Source organism: Microtus oregoni, unplaced genomic scaffold, assembly GCF_018167655.1.
Source record: "Microtus oregoni isolate MIOR12 unplaced genomic scaffold, Mior012 000012F_ref0000307, whole genome shotgun sequence".
In the NCBI taxonomy this organism is placed as follows: Eukaryota; Metazoa; Chordata; class Mammalia; order Rodentia; family Cricetidae; genus Microtus; species Microtus oregoni.
Window position 1 is genome coordinate 35,287,256 of NW_024543071.1, and position 12,590 is coordinate 35,299,845.

Genomic DNA, 12,590 nt, shown 5'->3' on the forward strand with positions numbered 1-12,590 from the left:
GCCCTGGGATCTATGAGCCGCCTGAGTGGTAGACTCAGGGAAGGGCACGGGCGGGCACATCCTGACTCAGACACAAAGGCCAGCTTCATCATCACACCACCACCACCATGGCTGGCTCAGCCCCGCTGGCTTTGGTGGCTGGTAAAACGGAATCCTCAGTCGGCCTTCTTTTAAGATACATTAGAAACCACTGGGTCTGGTGATGAAGTTCCCGCTTCTTCTGCTTCGGCCAGGTAAAGCTAAGTTGTGAAGAACTCCCTTTGGCCCCTTTGGAAAATCAAGATGAAATATGCAGATATCCGTAAACTTCATGGTTGGAACCTAGACCGAAACGTTCAAAAACAGCATTAGATTTAATTGTTCTTAAGTGTGTATGACCAATCCTGTTTTCCTAAGCCTGGGGGAATAGGACTTGGGGATATGCTGTGGCTTTAGGGAATTGCATACAATTGCGCATGACCAAGCTAATATGCTAATTGGATTTGGAGTAAGTTTGGGCTTCAGAATAAAATAAGAACTGTAAATTCTAAAGACTGCTTAGCAAAAGCTCTCATTTTACTTCTAAATATATTTAGGAATTATTCTGTTGAAAATTCACGTTGAGAGTTTCTCTTAAGGGAACTAGAAAAAATAGAGTGCCAGTACCTGAGCGTGCCAGGGGTTGACCAGTAGTTGGTATTGTAGACCTAATAATCTTCATCAGTTCTCATGGATAGTTCTTGAGATTCTGAACGAGATTTTTTTTAATATTCAAAATTTTACATTTTATGTAATCAGAAATAATTTTTAATTAACTATATATATTCAGAATGTGGGGGAGAGAAGCTGAACACAAGCCTATTTTTACGTAAAAATAATTTTAATTGAATTTTCTCCTTGAAAAAAAACAGAGTCTTAAAGTCATACAATGGCGTTGATAAAAATAACTGAACAAGTCAGGGAATGGTGGTGCACGCTTTTAATCCCAGCACTAGGGAGGCAGAGGCAGGCAGATCTCTGAGTTCATGGCCAGCCTGGTCTACAGAGCTAGTTCCAGGAGAGCTAGGGCTGCACAGAGAAACCCTGTCTCAAAAACAAAAACCAAAGTCAATCAATCAATGAATGGATAAGTAGTTTGTTTTCAGCTTCAGAAACTGTATACAGTTGCCAGTCTCTAATCTCATGTTAGTAAGCCTATAAAACTGAGTATTTTTGTTGTAGTTTTTCTTTTTCATATGTTTAGTTATCTGCAAATAGTTTTGGGAACTTCCCCAGTCCTATTTATTTCTTTTTAAAATTGTGCTTATTTATTTTCTGTGAGTTCCTGTGCAAGCACTCAGTCTGTGGTGGAGCCCTTGGGGCCCAGGAGAGGGCTTTGGAACTGGAGTTACAGGCAGTTGTGGGCTGTCAAGTGGATCCTGGGAACTGAACCTGGGTCCTTTGCAAGAGCATTCGTGCTCTTAACCATTGAGCCATCTTTCCAGCTCCCTAATTTTATTTCTTACAATATCTGTATGCATTAAATTAATGCTTTTGGAAGTGAGTTGATAGAAAATCAAATGCATCTTCCTTTAAAAAGCTACGGTGAATGGAAATGCCCACAGAATTAGAAAGAATTTCAATAATAAAAAGGCTGTTTACAATAGTTGAGTCTGTATGCATACACAGAACATCGGAAATAAGGAAGCAGATGTTTGTCAGGGTACAAACGTTTGAAAATAATTTAATAACAGTATATAATGGAAACTTTATGGCAATAGGAAAAAATTGTTTTAGTTTTTCAAGGCAAAGTTTTTTTGTGTAACAGTCCTGGCTGTTCTAGAATTTGCTTTGTAGACTAGGCTGGCCTCGAACTCAGAGAGATCCGCTTGTCTCTGCTGCCTAAGAACTGGGATTAAAGGTGTGCACCACCACTGCCCGGCTTCTTTTATTTGTTTGTTTTCGGATTTTTTTTGGTTTGTTGTTGTTTATGGCAATACAATTTAAAATCTAAGTAAAATGAATGGTTTTCTAATTAATTGCTAATTGTTAAAATTCTATCCAGAGACATTACAATTACCAAGAGTTGAATAAAAAACTGGATGCATATAAAGCCTTGCATTTTATGAAATGTATCCTTAGTACCAAAACCTGATGACAAAGCATCCAGTGTCACCTCTGAGTGTATACTTTTTAAATTGTCTTGGGCAGTGCACAACTGCAATGCGTTCATGATGTCATCATGATGATGTCATGTCCAGGAGACACAGGTTTGCCCAATTTCCCCCAACCTCTGACTCCTGTGATCTCTCTGTCCCCTCTTTCATGATATCCCTTGAACTGTTGGGGGTGGGTGAGCTGATGTACATATTCCATTTAGAGATGTCCACAGTTATTTAATTTCTACTGTACAGATACTTTTAAACAGGAAGATGTATATATATAATATATACACACACATATATATTCATCAGTACTGCTAAAAGCAAGTGGAAGTGTGTGTGCATGTGTGCACACACATATATACAAGTAACGAGCATAGTGGAGATGTTTTTATAGCAATGCAGCAGATTGTCAACATTGATTATCTCTAGGGGGATATGAGTGTAAGACCTAATTTATTTCTACATTATACCGTATATCTACAGTTTAAAAGTTAAGTATGATCAAGGCATGGTCGTTTGTACCTGTAATTCCTGATACTCAGGGTCTTAAAGTAGGAATATTGCAAATCAAGGCTACCTGAGAAACTTAGCAAGACCTTGCCTGGGCATACAATAAAAAGCTGTGGGGGTGTAGGTCCGTGATAAAGTGCTTGCCTGGGTTCCATTTCTAGTGCTGAAAAAAATTATTACAATGAGATGATTTCTCTTCTATACTAAATATAATTATAGCCAAAAGTTTGTAGAGGTATTGTTTGGGGTATATCATCTAAGCAACTCTGATTTAAAAAAAAATCAATTTATCATATAACTACTGCTCAAAGATTGTTCACGTGTCAAGAAAAGAATCTATGTGAAAACTAGTAGGGGAATAGCTAGTCCATCCTCTATGTTTTATGTTATTGCTTTTATCTGTTGGAGACTCTATCTAGAGGCCAATCATGTTTTCCTTTGCTGAGCCAAGTAGGGCCTTGGAAGTTAAATTGGATGCGACAGTTTCTTTAGTACATATGGGTCCTGTGGTTTATCCCCTTGTTACCCACTGTATTTACTGCTTCCTGTGCACCCCTTCCTGTAGTCTCACCACTCAACCCTAGAGCCACATCTCATCCTTTGGGGGAAGAAGAAGAAGTGAGGATGTCACTTAATATTGACCAATGATCTTTTTTTCTGACAGAAACCTGGAGGGACAAGAGCAGTGTCAACAATGAATAGGCCACCTGTCACCACCAACTACAGATGACTTGCCGTTTCCTTTACAAAGGTAAGGAAATGTATTCTGTATCCCTAATCCTGACAGATGCTCTATACAGCACTTAATTTTTCTACTGTATCTTTATTTACCTACCTAGTTCATGATCTTTATCTTGGACTGTATTGAATTTCAAACACACAGGACTTGGAACGATTTTAATGTCTGTGTGTGAAGGGACAAAGCATGGGAAGGAAGGAATATGCCATGAAACACGATGCTTGGCTAATTTTTAATCACCTTACAATTCTCCTTAATTTAAACAAATACTCTACAGCAAAGTATTAAAAAGAATGCTGGATTCATTTGCAGTCATCTTTGGGTAAATCACCGGCGCTTCTCAGAATATCTTCCCTCCTTTCTTTTATAGAAATAGGATGGTTGCAATGTTGTCATCTTTGCTTATCTTGGCTCACACTTGCAAGTACGCATTGTACCCAGTGCAGAAACGTAACAATCCCAAGTGAGAGCAGGGAGTAAACCCACTGTGCCCAGTTTAAAAGTCCTCTGTAGTTCGCTATTGTGGCCTTTAGTGTTGTCATCTTGGGGGGTCTGGAATCTCCTGGAGACTGGCCTCTGGGCTGTCTGTGGGGGATTATCTTGATTGCAGTGACAGAGGTGGGTAGACTGGCCACAGTGCATGAGAATTTTTGTGCTCCCTGAGCGATGATCCTGGACTGTATAAAGAGTGAACTGAAAACAGGCAAGTAAACCATTGCTTTCTCTGCTTGCTAGAGCCATAATGTGGGTAGCTGCTTCAGGCTCCTGGGCGCTGATTTCCCCACAGTGATGAACTGTACTTTGAACTAAAATCAGACCTTTCTCCCTTAAGTGGCTTTGGTCATAGTATTATATCACAGCAACAGGGAGAGAAAAAATAACACCTTTGAACTCAGTTGACCCTTTAGGGGTGCTGAAGGGGGACTATCAATAAATATTGATCAGTGATTTTGTTTCTAACACTACCCCAGGGCGAGGAGCAGAAGCACTATCAGTGATGCACCCATCACTACCATGGCCCTCCTTTATCTGTTTTGTGCTTCTCAAGAGGAATCGAAATGAATTGAGTAAGCTGGTGTAGTGTCCACCTCCTCTTCTCTGTTGTTGAGTCAGGAGTGACTTACAGAGTAATGAAATGTACTTTGAGACTCTCTGTTCCCTGCCCTTCATTCACATTCACGTCACTGAGTCCATTTCCCAGAGGTTGTTTCTCAACTCCCTGCAGAGAGGCTGTTGAAGTGTTTCCATTTTCAAAGCCAAGGGTCTGAGAAGTGCAGCTCCTCACACGGCATTCATTGTTGAAGGAGATCCTTCTTCTCTTGGCTCTGGTGAGCCAACTGGAGGTCGGCTTTTTGTCCCAAGCTGATATTGCTAAGTCTTTCAAGCATTTTAATCTTCCTAGCATTTTATTCAGAACCCATTAAAGTACTATTCTAAGGAAACTAGGGGGAAAAAAACCAAATTCTTTAAACAATTAAAGCAGATGTTTTGTGAAACAGAGGTCTTTGTAGACTTCCAATTCTAATATTGACAGGTTGAATGGAGGCCATCTGAGAGTAAAGAGGATAAGACATGGAGTGGAAGGAGGATTGTGGTAGCAGTGGACCCAGTGGGCCTCATCTAATTCCATATATTCGTTCTCCTGAATGGTCTTAGTCATGTTGGGCACCTTGTATCAAGGGTGAACTCAGTTATTTAGTTCAGGTGTGGAGACATGACTGGCTAATTCTTTGGCGCCACAAATACTGAACTTATTAAAAAGCCCAGGATTCGAAGGCTTGTAGCAAAGTCAGATATGTCTCTCCCTGGGGTATTAAATGCCCTTCATGTAGTTTAAGCTCCTGAAGTATTCTTAGAGTCGATGGTGAGTAGCAAAGAGTTTCAAACTGGACAGTGAACAGAGAGTGAGAGACTGTGAACAGCAGTCAGCCCGCGTGATCTGTCATCATCAAACCTCTCCCCTCAGGGCTCAGGGATCTGTATGAAAGAAGAGGAGAAAGGCTGTAAGAGCCAGAGGCATCTCCCGAACCCAACAGAACTAGAACACTAAGACTCTAAGAGATTGATTAGCAGAAGTATGGGAAACTCAAAAGAAAACACACAAAGAGCTAACACTAGTAATTTCAAACTGAAATTCAAATGAGGAGAGCCCTTATTTGGCCCCAACAGATTATCAAATATATCTAAAATAAAGTGGTCATTTCTGACAGGCTCCCAATCACTATAGGCAGAGTTAGGAGTGGATATAGACTTCCTGGAAGGCGATTTACTAGTATATTGGTAAAAAGTTAACACTGCGGTATGACTTAGTCATTCCAGGATTGAATCCAAGGTAACAATGGTATTGAACAAAGATATAAGCACAGATAGTTACTATATTATTTGTGGAAGCAGAATTTTTGAGCCACCTCAATAATTCATCAGTATTAGCATTATTAACTAAAGTACTGACACACAATTAGATTCACACAGTGATGTCTCCTTGCTTCTAAAAGAAAATATTCTTTTCCCAGGGAGGATTTTTTTCTTTTTATCACAAAAGGTACATACACTTATAATATCACCAAGATGGCTATTACCATTTTCCATATCACAATGCACATGTCAAAAGGCAGAGACAACTGTGCTAACACGGGAATCATGAAGCTGCTTAGGGAAGTAATATTAAGAGTGGAGTTTTGTGTGTATTCTGATTCATAATTTTGGTACTTTCCAGATATTTTTACAGTGAGCTCTTACAACCTGAAGCAAAAATAAATTTTAAATAGCTTTTAACAAGAAATCTATCCACATGAAAAGGCTTTAGGTTTCTACAACATCATTCTTCAGACTTACAGAGTAAAGTATACTCTCAATAAATACTCTTGGATTTTCTTTTTTCTTTTTCCTTTGTTTGTCTTTCTTTGAAACAACGGCAGTAACAACAGCGAAAGCAATGTGCAAAATATATCTTTTTCTTTAGCAGCATTACTATGTTGCATTGATAGAGTAACATTCAGATTTCAAAGGGAAATACTTCTCCTTTGCAGATGTCGTCAACTGGTGAAAATGGAGACACAATACCTGGAAAACAAAACGAAGAAAAAACCTACAAAAAGGTGAGCGTTTCACTTTCTTCAGAAAGTAGGAGCGATCTTCTGCTGTTTGCCAGGTTGTTGTTAGGCCTCTTCTTCCTCCAAAGCCATTATTATTACTTCCTCTTGCTGCTCTACCAAATTAGCAAAAACGTGGTGGCTTAACTGACAAAATGTATCACCGCATAGTTGTAAAGGTCAGATGTCTGATGGGGTGTCACTGGTGTCCACAGAGCTGCGTTCCTTCCAGAGCTGGTAGGGGACAATCAAGTCCTTATTCTGTCTAGTTACTAGATGTACCCATTATCGCATCTTCTTCCATCTCAATGCCAGCAGTGGCTGGAGGAGTCTTTCTTGGGCTGTATCCTTCTGCTACTACACAGAACAGTGGATAGCACCATGCCGTCTCAGATAATGCAAAAGACTTTCTTTATTGCAAAGTTAGCTGATCAACAACCTTAACATTCACTAGCCTAAACTCTTCATTGCCACGTAACATTCATAGGGTCCCAGGATTTGGGGGCTATCTTTGAGGGACATCTTTCTGCACACCCCCATTTGACCATTTGAACTTAAGTCTGGGGACACAGTTATTTTTCTGCCTCCTTTATTATTCATATGGAAGAAGACTCTCAGTAGCATGTGATGTCCCATGTCTAGCATGTGAGTCCTTTGACTCACTGCAGCACACTAGGTACTTCCTGTCACTAAGCTAGGAAAAAAGGTGTCAGTGTGCATTGCTGCCACTCCCTGAAGTTTTTGAATCCTCTAAGATTTTGTGTCTTCGGTCCATTTCCCACAGACCTCTTTTTCCAGGCTTCCAAGTGTATCTTACCACTCTTTGAATTTGATAAATTCTTGACTCTTATCAATCAAGCTATCATTTTTGGGTAAATATGGCCCTAAGCACCACTCTCGCCCCTTGTAAGTCAACCTTACACTTAACAGCTTTTAAAAGTCCTTGCCCTCCTGCTCTCCTGGGATTAGGAGGTTTGTTTATTGAAGTTTTAGTGTATCCTATTTTTTTGTTTCTGTGTGCTCTTCTTTGATGGACAGCTATTGTGTGTTGCAGTTAAGGACAACTCCTTCTCCTGTCTACTGACAGGAACAAGAAAGACCCCAAAGAAATCTGTGAAAATGTTTCAGTTGACTGACAAGGAGAAGTGAGACCTGAAAAACAACCTCGTAGCCTCCACTGAGGTGGTGAGAGCAGCCACTGTGGACTAGTGTTAACCAGTTGTCTTGGACTCTGTACGGGGCTCCAGATGAGGCGGGCAGCAGCCAGCATCATGCGGCGTAATCATCCCCACCTGTTTTAAGGAACTCTCAGTGTTGGTGAACTCTATGCTCTTGGCGTCTTGATCATTTGCACGTGATTGTTGAGCTGGCTGCTTTTGGTTCTTCCAATTGCCCATTTCTCTAATGTATATTGTGAATTCTTGGCAAGCCCAGGAGGAAGTGAGCATAAACCCATAAGGTTAATGTCTTCAACTAAGGGCTACAACAAGTCGGGTTTTAGCTGTGTAAAACAAACATGTTGCCCATTAAGGCAGGCATTAATGGCTGCCTCTCTGTGTTTACAGAGTCTAGGATTTCCACTCTCAGTTAATGTGCTGAATGTCTTCCGCTAGAACTGTAAACACAAAAGCCTACAGGAGCCAGGCAGGAAACAGGTTTTGTTATAACTGCAGGAACTATGGTCAGGGATCCATGCCTTCCTTCGGGGAGGAGTGGCACTCAGCTGTCTCTAGCCGAGCTGTGCACAACTGGCCACCCCGGCCTGTCGTGTACTCTGATTTAATTAATTAATTTATAGGAAAACAGAAATCCAAATCTTGATGTGAAATCTCCCAAGTTTTTAATCATCAACTAATTCAGAAGCTTGTTGTACAGTTCCCTCTGGGCGCAACAACACACCCGTGGAACCTCTCTCTTTCCTGCAAGCTGTAGCCAGTTTGTAGTCTCTGGCACATTCTTGCTGCAAGAAAACGAAGGAGGATAGAAAAGCATGCAAAAGAAATGCCTCTGAGAACTTGCCTCTGCTTCCCGATACTGTTCAGTTCACTGGGGAGAAAAATATCATCCCATGTGAAAAAAAAAAAAAAACTAAATAATGATCCAAACCAGTATTGAGTATTAAATGCCAAGACAAGTAGCAGGCATTTTGTTTAATCATCCCAAGTTCCGAGGAGCTGGAAGGTCGTTGCTGTCTTCCAGGTTCTCCACAGCTTCTAAGCTGGGAGAGCATTTTGTTAGGGTAAAAATTTCCTAATGTCATGTGGAGTGGTGGCTCATGCCTTTAGTTAGTCCCAGCACTCCAGAGGCAGAGGCAGGCAGATTTATGTTTGAAGCCCGCTTGGTCTATAAAGCAAGTTCCAAGATAGCCAAGACTATACAGAGAAACCCTGTCTCAAAAGAAAGAGAGAGAGATTTCCTAATTTCTCTTGCCATCTGTCACTCCTTTAGTGGCTGTGCCTTCTAATTTGCTTCCTTATCTCTGTGATGGGCACCTGATGAGCATGGCACACAGTTGGTTGAAGGTGGATTGCTAGAGGGACAGGAAAGCTAACTTGAGCTCAGCCCAGTGTTGGTATCTGGGACACACAGCAGGTAGTGTGGGCTTGACTCTGAGTCAGCCCTTGGTGCTGGTATAAAGGTTTGAACCTTATGTTCTAGGCCAGTGTTATACAGTAGAACTTTCTGGAACAGGAGAAGTGTTCAATAATCTGCACTAAGCCCGTGGCTGTAAGATTCGTGAGGTTGTCAGGTGGCAAGCATGTCTGAGGAACTACATTTTTATTGGTGTAATTGTTTAATTGAATTTTAAAATCCATTTTTATTGACTTTGACAGTTTTATACATGTATCTAATGTATTTTGATTGTATTAACCCCCTCCCCCTTGTTCCCTTTTCTTACCCGTTTCCTGCTCTATCTGGAACACTTCTTTCCGACATATCTTTTTCCTAATTTCATGTCTTTAAAAAAATTAGCCTATTGTGTTAAATTAGGATTGCCTGTGTGCGCACGGTTGTCGGGTCATTTACTGCATCATGGGCAACTTCCCAGTGGCTACAGTATTGAAGAAAAGTCACTTCTCCTCCCCTAGCCACCATTAGCTGCCAATAGCTAGCTGATCCTGCAGGGGTGAGAGTCTCAAGTGCCCTTCCCCCATAGGTGTTGTAGTGGTGACAGCTCTACATCCTTTTCCCTCTTCTCTGAGGCTGTGTGTGTGTGTGTGTGTGTGTGTAATCTGTGTGTGTGTAATCTGTGTGTGTGTGTAATCTGTGTGTGTATAATCTTTGTGTGTGTGTGTGTCTGTGTGTGTGTGTGTGACATAGATATCCCATTTAGGATTGAGCAGGCAACCATCATTTATTCTCCATGCTTTGACAAGTTTTGAGTCTCTGCAGTGATTACTGCCCGCTGTAAAAAGAAGCTTCTCTGACCAGGGTCGAGGGCAGCACTAATCTATGTGTATAAAGATAAATATTGAGAAGGCCATTTGACAGCTGGTTCCTTTAGCAGAACAACAGTAGAAATTCCCCTTGGGGCTTATGATCCTCTGGGCGTGGGCCTTTGACCGCAATTACAGTACAGGAATTCTCCCCTGTGGAGCAGGCCCCAAAGCCAATCAGAATGGGCTTAGTTATCCCTGTAGGTCATGCCACTGCTGGATTCACTGGGCACATCTTGTCTGGCAGGTCAGTCTGCAGCGTGCAGAGGCCACCAATGGCTAAAACCATTGTGACTTGATGGCTTTTACACACTCGAAGGCTGAGGGACTCCGTTTTTAATCTGTGTTAGTAAGCTTGAAGCTTGAACAGGTTTGTGTTGGTTACAATGACGAATGGTGCGGTTGTAGTCACTAAGGCACTGTGACACTGTTGTGGGGAACAGTGGTAGGTGTGATGGCTGTACACACCTAGCAGAGGCACAAGGTGCCTGAGGTCAGGGGACTGTGGCACCAGTGGCTTTTCTATTCAAGAGGACAAGAATTGGGCACAGACTAACATGGGAAAAGATGGACGAAAACCTTTCCAAGAGAAGTTCTCTCGTGTAGTCGGGGCGAGCCTCAGATTCACAATTCTCCTGCCTCTGGCTCTTCAGGGCTCAGATTTCAGGTGAACTTGACCATCCTATCAAGAAGAGTAATTTTGAAAAGCATTGCAATAAAGAATTACCTGAAAGTTTGTGATCGGAATGACTGCCAGAATTTTCTTGCTACTAGGAGAGGATATTGTGTTGCTTGGGGGATTTATGGCCAGATACGAGACTCAGAAGCAAGCAGAAGGCAAGGCATCTGTAGGGATGGTCAACACTTGAATAAGAGCCAAGCCCCTGCATTTTTTTTTTATGGATTTTGTTTTTTTCAAGACAGGGTCTCATTATATAGCCTGGAACCCACTGGGTAGACCAGGCTAACCTTGAATTCACAGAGATCTGCCCGACTCTGCCTCCAATTGCTGGAATTAAGGATGTGCGCCACCATACCTGGCCTCTATATTTTTCTATAAAGATATATATGTATTCATACATACACGCACTAAATATTAATGTATTATATATGTATGCATTCTGATACCTGAAAAGAACAGAAAAGGGTGTTTAATCCCTTGGAACCGGTGTCATAGGCAGTTTTGACCCTCCCAATGTGGATGCTAAGAACCAAACCCAATTTCCCCTCAAGAGCAGCAAGTGCTCTTTAGCCATTTAGCCATTTCTCCAGCCCCTAAGCCTCTGCATTTTAAATGTGATGAAACTGCTTAGTCCTTATTCCTCCCAAAGCAACAGATGTCAGGATGGCTGAGTGATGCATGCCAGATCACCTAGCAGTTCTTTCCCAAGGAGATGGCCACGCTTTGCTAATTTTGTGGTGTCCCACAGTTGGAATTGCTAGTGTCCCAGCCTGCGGGGCACATGCTGGTGCAGGAAGTGTTTATTGTTTTCATTTGCCTTTCTGTCTCCATCACCTCACCTCTGGACCTTGTCTTTCCAGCCTACTTCTCCTTTCTAGGCCTGTCCACAGCACCCTTCCTCCCCGGGAGAGTCGGTTCTGGGGGCTACAGGCTGCAGTGGAAACGGGCGAGGGAGGACTAAAGGTCCCCTGCTTTTGATCCATTGAGTCTCTAAGCAAATCTCACCATGTCTGGTAGGAAACTGAGAGGCCCGGACACACATCCGGGAGGCCTTGACCTAAGCGCCCCTCTGCCTTTCATCCTCTCTTCTATTTTTTAAGACCTCGGTTTGGTTTCATTGCGAAGCATCAGCCAGTTTTCCTGTCGGTGGAGCAGGCAGTGATGAGGTGGGAGGAAGTGATGCCTGGCCCTTACCACGTTTACAAGGACAGATGGCTTTTATTACTTTTGAAGCCTGAGTAAGGTAATGGCCCGAAGACGCTTTGATCTCAATTGAAGCACTTGTTTCAGCCTAAGCGCCTTTATGTAGTCTCTGTGAAGACATCCATCTACCTCGGGAGAATGCTGGAGTGCGGATCCCAAATTGGGGGAAGACATATCTGTGTGTGTGTGTATATATATATATATATATGTTCATGCATACGTAGCTTAGAATCATATGAATGTATTAACCTATTCAAAAATTAAGTAAATCCTTTTCATCGTTTGGGTAGGGGAAGGAGCTGGGCTGTGTCTCGTGCCCTGGCCACTCTTTCCCTTGATTCTGGGAAGCCAACCCCACTTCCCTCAAACCAGCAAACTTATCCCCTGTCCAGACAGGGACTGCGCTCTTCAGCTTAGCCTAGACATCTATGTATATGTCTTGAGCAGTAGTCGCCATGAATAGGAACTCCCCTCGTCTCTAGGAAGAGGGACCCTGTGGCATTTTGAGCAGTATTCATGTGCCATCATAATCCGTAAACCGCCTCCCACTTCTCAACCAGAAATTGTGTGGCATGGAGAACACTTAAGGCCTGGAGACATTTTAGGTTCTCACAGCTCCAATGATAGTGCTCTTAGCTATGTGGAGATAGGGGCCAAGGACACTGTGTTACAAGGCACAGGACAGGCTTGTCACAACAAGGTCTAAATGTCACTAGTACCGGGACTGAAAGTCCTTGAACACTAACCAAACTCAGTCTTTGAAGAAGAGGGAGGATGTGAGTTCGTTCTTCTCTGCCTATGCCA

The 12,590-nt window shown here is 42.3% G+C and overlaps 1 protein-coding gene across 3 annotated transcripts in view; it reads left to right on the top strand.

The window, feature by feature from the left end:
- Positions 1 to 12,590, top strand: part of Pip5k1b (phosphatidylinositol-4-phosphate 5-kinase type 1 beta) — a 253,618-nt gene that overhangs the window by 105,678 nt on the left and 135,350 nt on the right. For all 3 annotated transcript variants that reach the window (XM_041660767.1, XM_041660768.1, XM_041660769.1), the window contains 2 exons: positions 3,298 to 3,384; positions 6,402 to 6,470. In XM_041660767.1, the coding sequence (XP_041516701.1) occupies positions 6,402 to 6,470 (69 nt within the window). In that variant the 5' untranslated portion in view covers positions 3,298 to 3,384. The remainder of the gene's footprint in view (positions 1 to 3,297; positions 3,385 to 6,401; positions 6,471 to 12,590) is intronic.